We start from the raw sequence: 20,109 nt of genomic DNA on the forward strand, positions 1-20,109 counted from the left end.
CAGTCGATGACTGTGACGGCAAGTGGCGATAGCTGGTGAATTTTTACAGTGGTCGGCTACCACGAAGGTTGGTGGTCATCGTCAAGTCTTCTCTCCATAACAGGCTTTAGAAATCCTCTTCTTCTCCCCTTCAAGTGAAGGGAGTTGACTCATTTATAGGCTTTTGCGGAGAGGTATTTTGGTCTTTTAGCGTTTCACTTCTCAAATCATCTGATCGAGCGATCCATATTGATTCCCCTTAATCATAGGAGTCTTTTTAACGACCTGGGTGTCTTAATGACCTCGAAAATGAGTGAACTTTGACTCATAGGATTCCTCTCTTCGAGGCACTCGATTTGACTATAAATATGTCAATTTTGAAATTTATTTGACAATTCAATTTACAATCTAAAGCCTCCGAATGTGTTTTAATGTCTTGATCTAGACTTGATTTGACATGAATTGACTGAACTTTGATATCTTTGGGTTTATTTTTTTTAGACAATCTGTTTGACCATAAACTTCTTAAAATTATGGCCTCAGATGATCTTGAATTTAAATTTAAAATGTTTATTGTTCAAAAAATACATCAAGATTCATGCTAGGTGATAAGAATTTTTTGATAACGCATCAACATCGAATAGTAACATGTAATTTCGATATAAAAAACTAGAAGTCTTTACCCAGAATTAGTAAAATGCCATCCATTTGATGCAATTTAGTGGTAACGGTGAGTAAATGAACAATTAAAAATGGTGAATGTACAAAAGACAGCACTGCCCAATTCTTTTACAGTCCGCCAAGCTTAATGCCTGGCATTCAATTTCTTAGCAATAAAAGGTAATAATTTCTTCAGGGCAGAAATTTAAGAGGAAATAAATATATATAATTTCCAATAAATTTAAAAATGAAAAAAATACAAAATATCATTTCAAGGAGCATGAACATTTGCCCTCTCGTCAAAATTTAAGGACAGCGGCATATATGAAACAATTACTATTCTTTGAGATGACTCAAAATGGCCAAAACTTTAATAGTGGGAAGTGAAGTACCTGGACTCTGCTATCGCTCCTCTAAATTAAACTTGTTCCAAGCTTCCTGCACATTAAGATGGCCCTTCTCAAATTACAGCAAAAAAGTACACTGGTATATTTTGGGGCATTTACATACATACCATCCAATTCCTACTTATTTACATATCTAACACCTAAACTTAATGTTTTTATATTTATACCACCCAAATCTTTTATATCACATCAAAAAATGCCACCATTTTAACTTCTTAAAAGTGAAATACAAATTTTCATGCATAGGTAAGGTGGCATCAAATTTATGTAAAATTTAATTTTTAGAGTTAAAACTTAATTCCCTACCTCCAACAAAAAACAAATATACATTTTTATAAATCAAAATTTTTTTTTTTTTTTGGCTCGATGTCTATCACTTTCATTTCCATTCCTTTTCATTGACCCTCTTTGAATTCCCTTTTGAACCAAACAAAGTTATGTTTCGCATGTTTCAAGATATGGAGCAAGGGTAGATTGCATCCATTATGATCTAGAGGTTATAGTTTGAATTATGAAAATAATTTTTCTATAATATAGAGGTAATATTGAACATGATAAGCCCTCTCCAAACCTTCTTTAGGCATAATATAAATTTTGGGATAATTACATACAGAGCACCCAAAACATTGATATTTACAGATAAACCACCAAGGTGATTTTTTTGAACTACTGAACTGATGCATTTTGAATAGGAAGTTACAGGTGGTCTGTAACTTCTTAAGCCGAAATCTGTTATGTCAATCAGATTCCAGAAAACTGCAAGAGATCTTCAAAGATGGAAGAAACTGAAGCAACACTGAATTATTTTAGCCATTATTGATGAGGATTTTTCACCAACTAGAGCGAAATGAGCATCAACAATTAGAAACTGACAAAAATGAAAACATGGCTTGCCTAAGGAGTCTAAAAAAGAATTAACAAGAATGCTATAAAGGAAATTTACCCAATACCCTTAGAAATAAATAAATGGCAAGCAATATTTGTGTTTCACTCTTACAAGAAAAGAATTAACATGAAGAGATGAACAATTGAAAAAGTATGTCTCAAGGTTAGATTCATTAATGCATTTTCTGAGGATTCGTGGATCAAAGGTGACTAACTAATCCAACAACTCAATTCTTTAAATTAAAATAGATAATAGTGGTCTTTTAAACCAAAATGATGATGAAATGGTCATAAACATCCGAGAATTTTGGCAAAGATTTCAAAATAAATAAAATAATGAAACAAAATAATTTCACAAAATCAGATTTGAATAACATGCAAATTTTGTTTAGTGCAAGTCACCAACAATGGATATTATGCATCCATTTTCACAATTTAATAGTGTTTAAATGCTTTTATGCTATCTTATAGACTTTTAGGTTCCCCCCACCCTCCTACCCTCCCATAAAATCGGTTTCAATTTTAAATGGGAGTTTGAATCAAGCTAAACTTGACATTTGGATTTTGACTAAGGGCAGCTCGTGTGAAGTGAGTTACTTCTCCATGAATTAGTCAATTTAAAGCAATCATATCCAAACAATAGTATGTTTTGGGATGCAGGAAATATGCTAAATGCTATCTGCAAACATGAAAATTAATGTTTATGATTTCCCAGCCGGATGAAAAATTACACTAGTAGCGAATAAGTTCTTTTCCAAAAATAAATACCTGGAGGAGATCAAACACCTTTTCACAAATATACTTCTGTTGAATGGAAGCACCCCTTTGTTGCAGTTTATCTGGATGAACACAGAGAGTAGCCCTCCGATAAGCTTTCTTTGCAGCTGTTGCATTTTTTATATCCGTTAGAGGAATTGGTTGCCAACCACTGTCAGGGCCAAGGATCTGTCAAGAGTTATATCAGTAAAAGCAATTGCCATCATTATATACAAAAAATGGTCAAAAGGCCATAAGGGCTTGTTATCACTTATCACTATCTTGAAAAAGGAAAAAAAATGGCTGAACAAAAGGGCAATTTGTCACTTCGTATGAGAAAATAAATAAAAAAATAAAAAAAATAAAAAACTAAAAAGAAAAATAAATAATAATACTAACAACAGTGTGACATAGGATGCTTTCAAAGTTGAAGTTGCAGACCGCTATTATGGCACATTGATGTAGGATATTCTAGTATATAGAGTTAATAGTGTTCCCTAGCATTTAATATAGGACTTAGACATGAGCCAATAAAACAATCATTTCACAGTCATGAGAAAGAAAAGTATTGATCATAACGTATTTATTTATGTTTTTTATAGAGCTTAAAACAACTAAAATTTCGATCTAAGCGGAAATTTTTAGCTTATAATAAAAGTTAACAAAACAGAATTCAAGGTCATGAAAGCTCTGCATCTATCAGATGTGGCCAGTGCAGCAAGTCAAACATTTCTACATGGCATACTAGAAGAAACTATATATATATATATATATATATATGCAGCATATTTGACAAAAAAAACTTCCACTTTTAGCTAATAATAATAAAGGAGAAACGAAGAGAAAGAAAAAGAAACTATTAGATAAGGTTCGTGTCAAAAATGATTAAGGAAATCAGAACAAAAAAAATGAATTTTACATTGAAAACAAATTTTCATTTCGTCAAAAGTTACTTTTATGCATTTCTCAAGCTACCAAATTATAACCTCATAAAAGACCGAATGATAGCACAACCCAAGAAGTAGCAAGCCAAATACTAATCGCAACTACCAAAGTCACAACTACAAATTAGGAGTCACATAATTATAAAAATCACAACCTCGAAAGAGCAGCGACTAAAGGAGTTACGGTGACAAAAAGGTGCAGGCAAAGGAGATCTATAATCTCACAAGAAGAGCCACAACAATACAACAAGGGGTGTCAGTTCAGAAATGATTCACAAGAAGGATCTATTGATAGACCGTAGAAACCGACATGCATAATAAAAATATTTGGAAATAAAATCACTTCAATTCAGCTTAACTTGATAAATCTTGGCTTTAATGAATTGTTTAGTTGATAATCTTTTGATATATATTTAAAGAACCCCAACAATAGCAAATACTATGGCATCATTATGGGCTATAAAAAATCACAAGCCTGCCTCTTTTGAAAACAAAAAAAAATACTTATATCGAGGTTATGAGTCAAATTTTCAAACGACAAATAAAATTATAGATAAGATACTATCCAGCAGTTTTGCCCTTGTTTTGCAATGAATTTAAAATCTAGAGTTCAAGGTTTCCAAAAACATAAACCGTTATGTTTGATTACCTCTTATGATAAAAATAGAATATTTTTGAATATTTTGATTAAGGTCAGTCATTAAGAACTAATCACTCAGCTTATAGTAGCGGTAGGCTTTGATTTCATTTTATGATGAGCTTTAGATCGGATGGATGGGGGAATGATGATGAACCCGATCAAAATCATATAGTTTCGTCATCCCGACTTGTAATTATTGTTAGTCTACTTGATCAAAGGATGAAGTCGACCCAACCAGACAGAAGGATCATTGTCAGCAACTATAGGTTACTTCGCCCAATAGAATCTTGTAGACCTGGGATGAATGTTTGGACAAATTCAAGTCGACCTTAGTATACAGAAGATTTTTTGCCCATCAAATATAACATACGATTCACAACTTAAGGACACAGGAAACCATTGGAGAATATATGGGCTACAATCATGGCAGTAATATAGTGAAATATTTTTGGCTAGACCACTCAATTAGAGAACTCTGATTGTAGTAATTACTTTTGTGGAGCTGACTAGTTAAAGCATGTGGGTAGAGAACTCGGAGCATGTACTTACTGGTATAAGATTAGTTTAAATGTGATTGTAATAGTAAACTTAATATGACGCAAACTCCTTGTGAGCTTGGATTAATCTTAAATTTGTCATCCTTGACAAACGAGTATGAATTGTGAATGATAATTTGTTCTCAGCCATTAAATAAAAAAAAATTGAATGGTATTATTTGTTGCATGAAGTTGGCGTTCAACATGACAATCATAAAAAAAATTTAAACTATTTATAGCGGTAATTTTAATTGAACATTACCATTTGAATAGTATTATAGCATCAGTCCTATCAACTAAAGTCTTTGTAAATAGAAGGATCAGACTAGCTAAGTGAAAACTTAATCTTATCGACTCCAGCTTTTCTCAGGAGAATAGGGGTGTTCAAGTGGGACTTCTAACTATGTCGAAGCAAGACGGCTCGCATGAGAGTGTGTAACATTCAAAAACTATGAATTTGATTTAAAAAAAGAAAATTTTGGAATATTTTGATTTTTTCATGTTTATAAATGTGGATTATATTTTAGTTTAAACTTATGTTCAACAGCACAACATTCTTGACCAACTATTTGAGCACTCTATATAGTAGTTGGAGCACATGCGGGTTTAAATTTATTAGCATACTCACTTTTCAAAGAATTTCAAGAAATTGTCTCATGATGTGCACATATCTTAAAAGACATTCAAATATGCCATATGAACCCACCTTTGAGGTGTTGCAAGAAGTTTAAGGTACTCACATGCTTTTCAAATAAACATCTTTATGTTGAAAGTAGTTTTCATTCAGCACATGGCTCCTAAAATCATCCCTAATTTTGAAAGTTTGCTTGAATATTTTGACTTTTGAGATGCATTCAAAGTTTTAATTCGAACACCTTTACAATCATCTTTTATTCTCTTGTAGGTTTATATTGTGAATCTGGTGGCATACTTGACATTCAAGATTTTTGTTGTGTGTTTCAAATTTTGAAACTTGCTCGTATTCACCATTTATTTAATTTTTCAAATTGAGCTTATAATCATATTAATTTGCTTTCAAAATAGAGTCTCTCACTTTATCATTTTTAAAAATGTTGATAATTCTTTAATTTGATTATTTTGAAAGCCAACATGAGATCAGACTCAAGCTAATTAAGCAAGTTGTCAAGTTTCATGTACTAGCATAAAAAAGAACACATAACACTTCTATCGCGTCGGTTCTTCAACCCACCACACTTAAAAAGACATGCATAAAGCTGCAAGCATCTGCACAAAAACAATCACAAACAAATAGGTTTTTCCTCGTCGAGTGAAGACGACGTGATGAGTATTTATGTCTTCGCAAGATGACAAAGTTTCCCCTTTTTTTAAATATTTCAACGATCCACATATGCTTCTCCATGATATCTCTCGAATTAATCTCCCTCTTATCCAATTCAGCCATCGAGACCCTCGGTTCTACTCAGATTCACCAATCTTAGCCAACAAACTTACCATTATTCTATGTTTGAGCTTTCTCCTCCCACACTCTATTGATCACAATCTTCAAGACTTTGACTATCTTTTCTAGACCCAACACGTCTTGCCTTGACAAAGCAAGTTAGTTGTCAGGCCTTTCATGATCTACTTTATGTCTGTCAACTTCACACTCTAATACTTTGATCTACCTTCTAAGAGATAGCTTCAGATTTTGCAATATGGTTAAAATTAAGCTTACTTTAGTCTACCTATTTTGTCAAACAAGTAAGATGTCAGTTGCTATTGAGCTTTTAAACAAAACTATTCATCTCAACCCACTTGCTTTAGCTAGCTTTTCCTCCTAAGTTCAAGCTTCATCGTTTCCACTCTTGAACCCAACCTCCTACTCAGCTTTGTTGTCTCATTTGAATTGCTCTCAAGCTTGACAGTTAAGATTGCAAATGGTTGATTTGTCCGAAAATGATTTCCAGCTTTTGTGCAATAACGAAAGTCATTTGGATTACTTTTGCGGTTGATGAAGCATTTTGACTCGGTTTCCATGATTCTGCATTCAATCAGTTTCGTTTTCACTCTGGGTCCGTTTAGGGATGCGGTGCGGTGGCGGTGAGACACTACTTCACAGTTTTGTCTGTTTGGGTAAACTACGTTTTGACAACTTTTTCAAAAAGTTATCGCTGAAATCTGCACTTTCTCACTGATCTTGGTTGGGTGCAGTTGCAACTTTCTAGCTGTGGTCTGAGTTTTTTTTAAAAAAAAGAAAATTGTAGTTGTCTCCGCAGCTTTTTGAACATCGGATTATTTTTCAGTAGCTTCGCAGCTACTTTCTAATAAGTTGCAGCTGCCCCCAAACAGACCCTATCCCAACAATTTGTCTTGTTGAATAGATATAGAGGCCAAAAAACATCAATAAAAAGTTTAGAAATTAGATAATATAATTTTCAAGAAAATTTGCATATGGCAATTGTAAAGTTGAACTAAGAGAAGTAAGGAGAAAGAAGAATTTGAGTAATTAATTAACAGTTCATGGCATCATACAAGTTAAAAATTATATTTCTACAAAAAAGTTTCTAAATTCTAATTTTTAAGCTCTCTTCCCAATTTGTTAAATTTTATATGGTTGTGTTTTACTTGCAATAATTTCTCAATGGTTCCTAAAGAAAAAATATTTTGGATTAATGTATTATGATATTATCACTTTCTGTGATTTCCACAAATCTTTTGTTAACATTTGCAACAAGCTTGAAATTAATACTTAACTAGATGCTCTCAACAAATATTTTCATACAAATTATGTATATGTATGCTGATTATTTTTATGGATATGTTGTAAATAACTTTAAGAAAAGTAAACTATGAGAAACTTAGAAGGAATATTTACAAATTTCTATAACATATACTTCTAATACTTTGTAGACAACACAAATAAGACATATAAATCACATACACAAACCACCACTTGGAAAAAAGATAATTCAACAATTTTTAGGAGAAAGAAAAAAGGTATTTCAACAATTTAGAGGAGAAAGTTTTCGCCTTGAACTAGTGTAAGACCTAGATTTGGTGACCTTTAACTATGCTTTTTTCATGCATATACTTTTTAATTGGGTTTTACATGTGATAATGAAAATTACCAAATTCGGTAGCATATGCTTTCTTTTTTGCGGTGTGAGTGTTGATCTTTTTATAATTTTTATAAATTCTTAAATTTTTTGCACAGTTTATATATTAATTTTTAAATTATTGTTTGGAGTGGATTATATAAATTCTCTAAATTTGCATCAAATGAGCCGATTTTGCATAAGATAAAGTTGGAGAACTACAAATAATGATATTTTATGTGCTCGAATATAAATCCCATCCTATTTCTCAATAGTGAACCCTAGATCACTAAGATCTCTGGTATCAAGTAACAACCTAAAAGGGCCACAAACAAAAAGAGGGTTTTGATTTCACAAAAAAAAGTTGCTACAACCCCACAGGAAGCATGAGCTAGCTATAGAACCCTGCAAGAAACAGCCATGGAGAAATTTTGAAAAATACAAAAATGCACCATGCATAAGACCACATCACAATCCGCCCCTCCTTGCAAAAAATCTTACGAACAAACCTACAACTTTCCTGATTTCATTCTTCAACCTTTCTGAGTAATGCTTCAATTATTATCAAAGAACATTTTCGACAATATGTTATCACTCTTAGAGAAGAATTGTATTCTTACTCGTATGAAAGTTTTCTAAGACAACTAAAGGTTGGTCTTCTAAAGTGAAGGTTATTGATAAGGAAGATATTATAGCCGAATAAAATCTACCATACCTTGTTAACGACCTTTTTTTATTGTTAGGAGCCTAACATCGCAAGTTAAGTAGAGAACAATATTTTAAATTGTTTGTTGTGTAGCTCATTTGGCTTTAACTAATGCTATGTCTACAAAAAAAGGCATATAATGTATTCTATAAGAATGTTATTAGGATGAATGAAAATTACTTCCGCAGATGTAGAATATAGGCATTGTTAAGTTTACAGCTAGAAGGAAAAAATTGTGGAACCACACTAAGCCAATTCAATTCATTATTTCTTTACTCTTTTTATCCATCTTACCATCCTTAGCTCCCTAGTTGGAACCACGCCCATGAAGCTACAAATAGATTAGACTTTAAGAAGCTGCAAAAAAACATTCACTATAAAATGCTACGATGCACAAAAGAAAAAAAGGGGGTTTGTCCGAGTGTATAGTTGTACAATAATCATTCTACACCCAAGGCGAGTAGTTGTTAAAAAATTGAAGTATATTGGAACTTGTAAAATTGCAATATTAAAGATAAAAAAAAGTGGGCATACATATTGAAGCGTTGACAACAACGCACGTAAGTTCCCATCTTTTCCACTTGACCACCTCTTCACCTCACCATCTAGTGATTCTGCCAACCTCTGAAACCACAGTTAGATAATAAAAGTTGTAAGTTATTAGGAATTCTGGTATCAAACAAATTTAAAATTAGAAAGATAATATGAATAAATTTTACATCACGTTCCACCCGTTCTGCCTGTTCTCTTTGAGCAACAATATCACGCATGTTCCTTTCAGCAAATGCTTTTGCCTGTAAATTAAGTATAAAAATATAAGTGATGCAACATCGAATTTAGTAAAGAAAAAACAAAAGATACGAATAAAATGAAAAGGAGATATTCAAATTTGAGCTTACAGCACGCTCAACTGTCTGTTGTTGCCTCTCTTGTCTTTCTTTAAACTTCAGCTTTGATTCGGCTCCACCTAGTTCAGAACTTGTCGACATAATTCACATAAAAAAGCAAGACTAGAATACAAGAAAGAGGGAGAGTAAATTATTTGTTTTAAATCAACCAAATACCAAACGACACGAATGATCAAAGTTTACTCGTAAAACAAACCGATAGACAAGATTGTAAATGAACCAATGCACCTGATGAACAAAACAAACCTGACTCGTTTGATACTCGATTATGTTTATTCAAATTTGTAAATAAACAAATTTGACTATTTTTTAAAAACTCGGAACTTAAATGAACCAAATTTGAACATACTACAACTTTTTTATTACTGTTCATGAACAAACTCGTTTATTATTCAATAAGTAACTTTTTAAATGCTCTATACTTATAAGATATATTATTTAAAAAAAAATTGACTAACTGAAACTTATTTAATAATAATATATTATAATTTAATATCAATATACACATAAATTTTACGTAATTCTTTCGTTTCAATGATTGCAAGAAAGTTTAATCACAATTTCTAAATTATTTTATTTACTTGGTATAAACTAATTAGATGTTAATTTAAAATCTATTCAATTACTTTTTATTTAGATTCGTAAAATTCCTCATTAATAATTTATAAAAAAATCAAGTCTTCATTCAAATTATTAACTTATTTACTAGTTTTATATGAAAAATCAAGTATAGATCAAATTTTTTATATTATATGAAGAATTAAGTACTCATTCAAATTTTTAGATTTTCAATTAATATAAACAAGTCAAGTATAAAACAAGTACAAACATTAAAAATTTTACATTGACCAAGTATGAACATATATGTGAAAGCTCATCTCAATCTTAAATTGAAAATGAACATATTATGATTTGACCAAGCCAAGTTCAAACCATAACATACTCGACTCGACTGTGCTCGATTGCTGCCCTAGGATAAGTTAAACTTTGCCAACAAGTAATATATAAGAACAAAAAATTACCATTATTGCGAGAATCGGAATATATGTGATCATTTGCAGAACTTGCAGCACTTTGAGATTGTGTATTCCGTTGAATTTTCTGCACAACCATCCAATCATAAGATTCATTCAAAAAAGTAAAATCAAATTGCAAAAGTTCCTATTTTTCTACTTACAGCAAAACTGGGTTTGTGCTTTGCTTCAGAATCATCCTTCATATGAGTAGCCTTAAAATGCTCTGTTTTATTATCTTTTCTCAACATATCCTTATTAGAGGCACTAAGTTGGGCTGTACGCTGTCTTGCATCTGCTGCAGCTTTCTCAGCTAAGGCTTTCTCAATGGCACGCTTACGAGCCTCTTCTGTCGCTCGCTCAACTGCAACACGTTCAGCTCTCAATCTTGCCTCCCTGAAAGCCTTCTCAGCTTCAGCAGCTTTTTCTGCTTTTTGTCGGGCTTCTGCAAGTGCTCTTTGTCTTGCTTCAGCCGTTGCTCTTTCTACTGCAATTCTTTCTGCCCTTACACGGGCTTCAGCAAGTACCTGTTGATGAGTTTCATAGTTTACTCTTTCTGCAGCAATCCTTTCTCTTTCTTTTTCTCTATCCAGGGCTTTGTCTTCTAGGTGTGCTTCTGGCTCTCGTCCCTTTTCCTTTACTACATCCATATTACTTTTATTTTCCTCAACATCGATGCATAAAGAATGTTTATGATTCACGGCCTTCTCAACATGAGAAATTTCTGTTGCATCTGGTAGCAAGATGCGTTCATTTCCTGACAAAAAGACCTTTCTGGTATCTGATTCATCAATCTCACCCAACTGGTGAGCCTCATCAGCTGAATTTGCACTGATCTGAGTTTCCAAAAGCATGGGAACTTCTGTTATGTTCTCACTCACTCTTTGACCACTAACACCCTCAGCTGATGCAAGGAATTCAGACTTGTTCACGCCATTATTCATGAGAGCTCCCATTGATTCCTCATCTTTCTGGAGTGTAGTTTGAGCCTCTTTAGTTTCCTCTTCGCTGCAATCTTTACAAGAGATTTCTTCTCTAGAGTTTAATATCTTCTCGAACTCTGTATTTTTTATTTTTTCTTGCTCTTCGGACAGTACCAACCCATGTCCATCTTGAATAGCTCCTCGTTCAAGCTCATTTTTCACTAACATGTGAGCCTTCTCTTTTGTTTCAAATTCATCAACCTCCTTCTCTGCTGCATCATCACTCCCTTCAATCTTGCGTCTATCTGCATTGTCATAGTACTGATGTTTCAAATGTCCTGTTTCATTCTCATAACTGTTGCGTGGTTTAATTTCTTCATCTACTTCCTCTTTGTCGGTTGTATTAAATGTGCACAACTCATCCGGCTCTTTAATTTTATTCTCAAAAATGTCTTGGAAAAAAGTTTCATTTTGAACTTTCACTTCTTTATCGCTTTCGTTTACTCCATACTTTACTTGAATGCCATTGAATTTCCTTCTATATTCCACAAAACCAGAGACTCTTTCAGCACACTGCAACTCTTTTTCTTCAGAATATCCATTAGCTACCCAAGGTTTGAAATCAAAATTAAAATTTTGTAATTTCTTTATATTCTCTTCATGCAGACGATAATCCACAACAGAACCAAGTTTTTTAACATTGTCCTCATTGTTGTTATCTGCGTGGGCCTCGCTCTGCATCCGATTTTCATCAGACAAAAAGGAACCATAATACTCTTCAAGTTCACAGGTATGGCCTTTAAGCAGAATTTCATCCATAGTTGAATCTGCTAAATTCTCATTAGCCTTCTCCTTCCAATCCAGGCAAGGACCTTTTAACTTGATATTTCTTTCTAACTTTTCAATGCAGACACTACCTTCCATCGATTTCTGTTTCTCTTCAACTTCAATAGCGTGTTCAGAATCTTTACTATATTTGTCTCTGTCTTCACAATAACAGATGGCTGTTTTTTCTTTTTTTTCATCTACATAAGAGCAGATGTCACTGAATATATTCAAAAATCTATCATTTTTTAGTAGTTCATAATATTCCTTATCCGTCTTCCATTCCTCAGCTATGTCAACTATTTTAAAGGTCACTTCAGATGATTCAGATCCTTTCTCTTTTCTCACTTGTTGTTGGTCCTTTTTGTATGGAGAAAGTTGCATTTTTCTGTCCTCGATACTCAAAGGTACTTTCCCTGTAGTCCCAATTTCTCCCCTTTCCACAAATGATTTAGATGCATTCTCTTTACTCACCTGCTTCTGTTCATTTCTGTATGAAGAAGGTAGCATCTTTCTATCCTCATCATTCAAAATTATTTTCACTCCAGTCCTGATTTCTTCCCTTTCTACAAAAGTACATTCACTAATCATATTACTCTCCTTTAGCAAATTACTTGCATCTATCACATTACTACAATCTTTCACAGTTACCTCAGAAGCGGTTCCATCATCCTTATTACACATAGTTTTAGGCGGGCCAATCTTACAATGTGATTTATCACGTTTTCTATCCATCATTTTCTTCGCATTTGTCAGTAGAATTTGAGCTTGTTCCATTGCCTCTTTTATAGCAGCTATAGAAACTGCAGCAGCTGAATTAGGATCCATCTCAGCATCAAGTAAGAATGAGCAGCCTTTCATAGATTCATCAATTGTAGCTTCATTGCTGGAATGCAGCAGACTATGCACCTTGGATTTCAGAGAATGTTGTTCGTCGAAATCCACACTGGAATCAGTGCCTGAGACTTTTGGATGCTCTGGCTTCATTGACAATGGAGGAGGTGGTCTTGAAGGCGGTGGCCCTTTAAAAGGCTTAGTCTGAAGACCAATTTCTGATACCTTCAAGTGTGGAACATCATTTAACAGTATATGCCCGCTTGATGTTTGATGAGAGCTATAAAATTGGGAGTTGTCTTTCTCATTTCTGGGAGCTTCTCGAAGGGAAGCACATTCAAACTCCTCTGCTTTGTTTTTACTCTCCTGTACAGGATCACTTGCATCAACACTAGAGCATCCAGGAATAGAATCAAGTTTACCATTATGTGTTTTATCACTTATTACATCATCAAATTTTTTCCTACTCATTCTGTGCTGCAACATGCTGGATTTGTCTGAACTAGAGTCATCTGACAATCTAGGAAATGACAAGAATGGGTTCATCTTCAAATTTGGCTTATCATTAGCAGTATATGTTTTTAGTGGGTATTCTGAAGTTTCTTTCCCCTGTTTCTCACACAATATATGCCGCCGAGTCCTATATATTTATAGATAACAAACAGACTATTACCTTTAAAGAAGTTAAAATTGCAACTTTAGGACATATTTGCATAATTGGCAACAATATAAGTTCGATGCTTTAGAAGGAAGGATTATATTGCCAGCTGGTTTATATTTAAATGGGTGATGAAATATGTATTCCTCACCCCAAGTATTATAATGTCACTTTATAAGGACCTTTACAGTTTGAACCTTTATGTTGCTATATGAGAGGTTGGACTAATTTGATTATATGGATGATTTTGATATCCTATTAATTGGTCTGGCGAACAACTTTCTATTCATTTTTTCTTATTGCAAGGTGCTTTGGTACTTCTACCAAAAGATCATTTTTGATTCTAGAATTTCCCGCTACAATCTTGAAATCTGGTCTATTTGGAATCCTAGGGAACAAGCTACATAAACAGTCATGGTGTTGATGCTTCTTTAAGAATTATTAGGCTTTGTATGAACTTGATGATTCCTTAAACTAGTTCTCAAAGTTTCTTCTCTTGATATATAGAGGCAAACCTCATATTTTAATACCAAACATACAACAAAATCTGGCAAAATCACCACACAATTCGTTTTGTCTATGATTCTTGTAGTTGTTGTTATCATTTTACAATGAAAAAAACCGGATTTGTACATTTTTTCATGCACGATATCATATGAATGCAGGATCTAAAGCTCATTCAATTCCAATAACAGAAAAAAAAAAAAAGGCATATCTTGCGCGAAGCTCATTCAATTCCAATAACAGAAAAAAAAAAAAAGGCATATCTTGCGCGGGAAGCTTCAGTCAATACAAGGATTTGGGAAAGATTTGATGAGCTATGCTTGAATTGTATTGCAAAGGGTTGTTTCAAAATTTCCAAATGTAACTTTCCAGTTAGATTGTGACGATTTGAAATAGTTTGATGTTGTGGCTTAAGTGCAGCATGCGCTTGCCATTCGCATCACAAGCATCAGGCTGGCGCTCACCTGAATTTTTAACATCTCTTTATATAAAAACATATATTAATAAGTACTTTATGTCTGAAGTTTCGAACAGGCGACATTCAACTTATGTCCCTCAAATAATAAAATCAATTTAAGCGCACCTTTTAGCGAAACATATCAAAAGTTGCCCAAAATATTAATTTTATAATATTTTCCACCAGTGTCTTTCACAATAAAGTAACTGAATATCATCAACAATCCTCAGTATGAAAAATACAGAGGAGAAGAAACAGAGCATGTTTGGCTAAAAAAATACACCGCAGTCCACACACCCACTTATAAACTGAGTGAAGGCAGCAACATTAAGAACTAATCCAAAGTAGTATCAAAGTAGTATCAACAGTAGAATAAGAGGCTACGGATGAAAAAAAGAAGAATCAGAGCCCAAACTAACCTCCCCTCCGAAGAACAATCCCCCGAAATCTTCGCTTCCGCGATCAACTCATCGTACGAAGCCACCGAGCCTCCACCACCAATACTTCCAAATATATCTAAATAGTCAACGCCAGCGCTGTCGCCGCCCGTCTTCTCGAAGTCATTTTCAACCACAGAAAGGTCGAGCACAGGGATTGTGGAGGCGGCGTCTGCGACATCAAATATTTCAGAATAATCATCAAGTCGCCGAGAAAAGGGTGTCGCGTGCCATGGCCGCAAGCCGAAAACGTCGTTATAATCGGACCTCGCCATTACTGATGACCCGTTAATCTTCTTACTCCATGGCCGCGAGCTCTGCCACTTCTCCATGGTTATGGAGCGTGATCAGAATAATACTTCTAGGGTTTTCTCTTCCCCTTTGCTCTCTGCTTCACCCTTTCTTGCTCTCTATGGCCGTTTCAGAACTTGACGCTCGTCACCTCTGGCACTGCAAAGTCTGAAACGATCAGCGACAGCTTTTATTTTTTATTTTTTGTTTTCATAACTCATAATTAGAGACGACGGCGGTCTGGATTGAGCGCGTTTTAAAAATCAAAAAGACGGCTTCTCACCGCGCGTTTTGGCATCCACGGTGCGTTACGGTTTAGGAGTTTGTCATATTCCGCGTGATATTTTGTAACTGAGATGGATTATTAAAAAGTTCATTTCTTGTGAGATGGAATATTAAATGAATTTATTTCATGAGCATTTACATAATTACAACATTTCTTGTATATTTATTTATCTAACACTAAAACATTCATATTTATATACATATTACTCTCATTTGTAACATCATATTACAAATTTTATCATATATATGTTTTTATAAGTGGAATTCACTTTACACATAATTTATGGTATTCAAATATTATATATATAAATATCAAAATTTAAGTGTTAGGATGTAAGTACATAAGCAGTTGTGTGATATGTATGTAAATTTTTCTAGAATATTTGTGTTTGGTAACGAGTGTTTATGTAATTATTTTTCTTGTTTTCTTGCTAATTATTGTATTAAAAGCGCTTATTTAATGTCTTTTATTTAACAAATGTATATATTAAATGAATGAGACTGGTGCTAATCATAACGTAATAAACTCAAAATTGCTATTAATGTATTTTAAACTTGAAGGAATTTATTAGTTAAACCTTACTAATAAACTGCGGTGAGATCCTTTCTTCCGCTCACCATTATTGGTTAGGTTGAAAATTAGGCCAAATCGGACCCCAAGTAGGATGGGACTTCTTTGTCGGGGTGATATGAGTTCTCTTTCTTTCGTCTTCATTTGGGCCCATATTGAACTTTGTTGAAAGTGACCCGTCTCTAGATCTTTCAATCAAAAGGAGCCAAGATAAAAAATGACAACAAAGAAAAAGTTTGAAAGATCTACTTACATGCCACCCAATAAATATGTATTTATAAGCCAACAATAACAACAACAAAAATCCTTTATCCCACTGTGGTGTTGGCTACATGAAACTTTTTTCTCCATTGCATCCTATTGTGTGTCATCTTTTCATTTAAATGTAATAAATTAAGATTATTTTTTATACAATGCCCAAATTTTTCTTGATCTACCTTTGCATTTCTTAACATAAGTCGAATCTAAAATATCTACTCTTATAATCAGATCATCAGATGGTTCACATTTAGTGTGACCAAACCATTTAAGATGACACTCTCTAATTTTGTTCGCCACAGGAGCTACACAAACCCTTTCACTGATATATTCATTGTGCATTTTGACTCAAGTGTATAGCCACTCATCCACCTAAGCATTCTCTTCTCGGAAACACCTAACTTAATTTTATTCTCCTCTTTTAAAGGCGAGCATTCTGTGCCATAGAGAATTGCAGGTCTCACCATTAGCTTATAAATTTTTTTCTTTCAGTCCAAGCGATACTTTTCTATCACACAATAGGACCAAAGTATTCCTCCACTTCAAGCTACCAACTTGAATTCTACTAATAACATCTCCATCTATATCACCATCACTTTGAACAATCGACCTGAGATATCTAAATCATTCACACATTTTAATAATCTGATTACTGATAGTTACAACTTTGTCACTAGAGCTATTACTTCTAAAATTATATTCCATATATTCAATTTTAGTTCTTACTTAAACAAAGGCCTTTAGACTTCAATGTAGACCCCCATAATTTAAGTTTTTCCTGAGCTCTTTCTCTAGTCTTATACACAAGAAGATATCATCGGCAAAAAGCATACACCAAGCTACAACCTCCTGTAGATGTCCTGTAAGGGCATCTATAACTAAAGCAAAAAAGATATGGCTTAAACCTGATCTCTGATGTAATCCAACTAAAATAGGAAAACATTTGGTCAATCCTCCTTTTGTTCGAACACAAGTAACAACTCTAGTATACATATCTTTAATGACTTAAATATATGTCATATCAACATCTTTCTTCTCTAGAACTCTTCAAAGGATATCATTAGGAATCTTATCTCAAGCTTTATTAATTAAGAAAATAGAATAAAATTTATTAAATTAGATTTAAATGTTGTTTTAATATAAAAAATAATTGTTAAATATTTTCCCAACCTTTAATATTTTATGACTGCATGATTAGGGTTGTCAAAACTATTATTTGTTCGTGTATAACTTGTGTTCGACCCGTTAAGCAAGCGAGCCGAACATGAACAGACTTTTTGAACTCTATAAATGAGCTGAATACGAGTTGAGCCTGAGCTCGCTTATTTACACCCTAAATTGGGTACCATTTATATAAACGTCATAATAGCATTTTATGATTATAATGTTAAGTTTAAATAAAAAGATAGTGGGATCCGCTTTCATTGTACTCCTCGGTCCTCGCACTTTATTTAATTAAAAAATCTCCTTTGCGTTTTTCTGTGCTTTATAACTTTGGAAGCATGAATGACGGCCGCAAAACTTCATTTAAGCCGAAAAGTATTTGCTTTGATCTACTTGATGCCAAAGGTATTATATGCCAACTAACGACAAATAAATCTTCAGCGAATATATGTATATATATATTTCATTTTAGGTGGATGTGCTGCTCAGGATTTGATGATATAATTGAGGATGCAGAAAATTTAATTTTCGCAAACCGATTTATTTTTCGAAATCGAGTATTATGTTTTATTTTGTTATAGGAAGTAAATAAATATGCGGACAGTTGAATGAGTTAAATAAATCTTTGATAGATGTTATAAAAATTTCGATATATATATATATATGTTGTGGTCATATATTAATTAATTATTGTTTTAGTGCAGGAAATGCCATCACACACTTATGTAATTAAAAAGTATGAGGCACGTTGATATTTTATGTAAAAAACTCTAAAAAAAGAAAAAAAAATATTAGGTCAAGTCCAGTTGTAATAATGCACTGAAAACTGTGAGCACATATATTCACTTTTCCATACTTAGAATATGAAGTTACAAAATTGATCAATGTACACTATTCTCCTGAATTAGTGTCACAGCACCATAATTGAGATGTATTTTCATACTGTCTTTGAGATACGTCATTATATAGTATGTGGGTGAGTTGTTTTGCAGAAAGTCCATCACTCTGCAATGTACATCAAGATTCCATAATGCACGTCATGATTCCACAAAGTGTTTCATTGCAACGAGTCAAGGCAGCTGATAGTAGTCTACAGTGGCTACAATGTTGGACTTCAGGTCCTCTTCCAAGCTTCAGTCATCTTTTAGTTAGATATCTCCCATTTTCAAGAGGAGGGTGTGACTCTATTTATATAGTTTGGGTTGTAAATAAAGAAGGAATCAAGATCACTTTGATCAGATGGTCCCGAGAGATTCTCCCGATCAAACGACATTCGATGAATATTTGAAAACCTTAATGATGTCAATGTTTAGCAATATTAGACTCGTTGGATTCGTCTCGTCGAGACGCTCGATTCGACTATAAACATATCATATTTGAGATTCATTTGGTTTTCTAATTATGCAATGAAAGCTTCCAAAATTATTTTAATGTTTTGATCTTAGCTTTGATTAGATTGGACCAATTTTGATATTATTGTGTTTCTCGTTGAGTCAGTCAGTTTGGCAATAAGTTTGCTAAAATCAAAGTTCTATATGATTTGTTATCAAATTTGGAAAATTTCTTATTGAGAATTTACACCTTGATTTGTGCCATGCATAGAGAATTGTGCTAGATGATGAAAATTTGTTGTAATCGTTGTTCACCTCACTTTGTGAGGACGTCTTTTCTTTATATAGAAGCCTAAGAACTAGCCTTAAGGTTTCCCAATGACCTTCTTAGATGCCTAGATATGAAAGGTACCCACATAAAACTTCAACCAATTCTACCTTCACTTAGGGTTTCAATAGTTAAGCCCAAATCAAAAACCTTTGTTGAGATGATTGTGGTTTGAACCAATAGAAGCCCAAGTTAATTTCTATTGGTGAATTGTGGTTTGAACCAATAGAAGCCCAAGTTAAATTCCTATAGGTCAAAATTGACTTAAGCTACTCTTGGAGCCTAGTTTCTTAAAGATCTCTCTAATAATCAATTGGCTGCCCCATTAATTCTCTTAAAATACAAGGCCATCAAGCACGAGGCTAGTCTTAGGCCAAGGGAAAATTTTATATCTGACCACATTACCCTAAAAACCCTAAAAATCCCATTACTTTGAAATTCAAACCAAAGGGAGGGGTGGGTCACCAAAATCAAACTTTGGTCTCACCTAATTTTTCCCAACACCAACTAACCCTAAAATTAACATAAGCCTTGGACACTTCAACTTAACCCAAAAACTCAAAATTACCAAAATTCACCAAAAACCTATTGGACCCAAGTTTACTTGAATCAAATAATCAAACCAATTGATAAACAACTAAATCTATAAAAAATGAAATCATAATCAACTTAAAGTGTTAACACCATAACCAATTAAAAAACACAATTAAATTAAGGAGGTTGCCCTCATCACTTAACTTATTTTTCTCTTAG

The 20,109-nt window shown here is 33.4% G+C and overlaps 1 protein-coding gene across 2 annotated transcripts; it reads right to left on the reverse strand.

The window, feature by feature from the left end:
* Window positions 1-167: 167 nt before the first annotated feature.
* On the reverse strand, window positions 168-15,626 carry LOC110022821 (trichohyalin-like). 2 transcript variants are annotated; one of them, XM_020721936.1, is made up of 9 exons: window positions 15,111-15,626; window positions 10,655-13,712; window positions 10,500-10,578; window positions 9,469-9,536; window positions 9,289-9,363; window positions 9,104-9,193; window positions 2,700-2,876; window positions 1,032-1,077; window positions 168-237 (listed from the first exon to the last, which is right to left on the reverse strand). In XM_020721936.1, the coding sequence occupies exons 1-8, from the start codon at window positions 15,458-15,460 to the stop codon at window positions 1,042-1,044; spliced, it is 3,933 nt and encodes a 1,310-aa protein (XP_020577595.1). In that variant the 5' UTR covers window positions 15,461-15,626; the 3' UTR covers window positions 168-237; window positions 1,032-1,041. The 2 variants fall into 2 exon arrangements, with proteins under 2 accessions (XP_020577595.1, XP_020577594.1); XM_020721935.1 differs by lacking the exon at window positions 168-237 and having other exon boundaries at window positions 713-1,077.
* Between the last annotated feature and the right edge of the window lie 4,483 nt (window positions 15,627-20,109).

This window comes from Phalaenopsis equestris, unplaced genomic scaffold (genome assembly GCF_001263595.1).
Source record: "Phalaenopsis equestris unplaced genomic scaffold, ASM126359v1 Scaffold000202, whole genome shotgun sequence".
Lineage (NCBI taxonomy): Eukaryota > Viridiplantae > Streptophyta > Magnoliopsida > Asparagales > Orchidaceae > Phalaenopsis > Phalaenopsis equestris.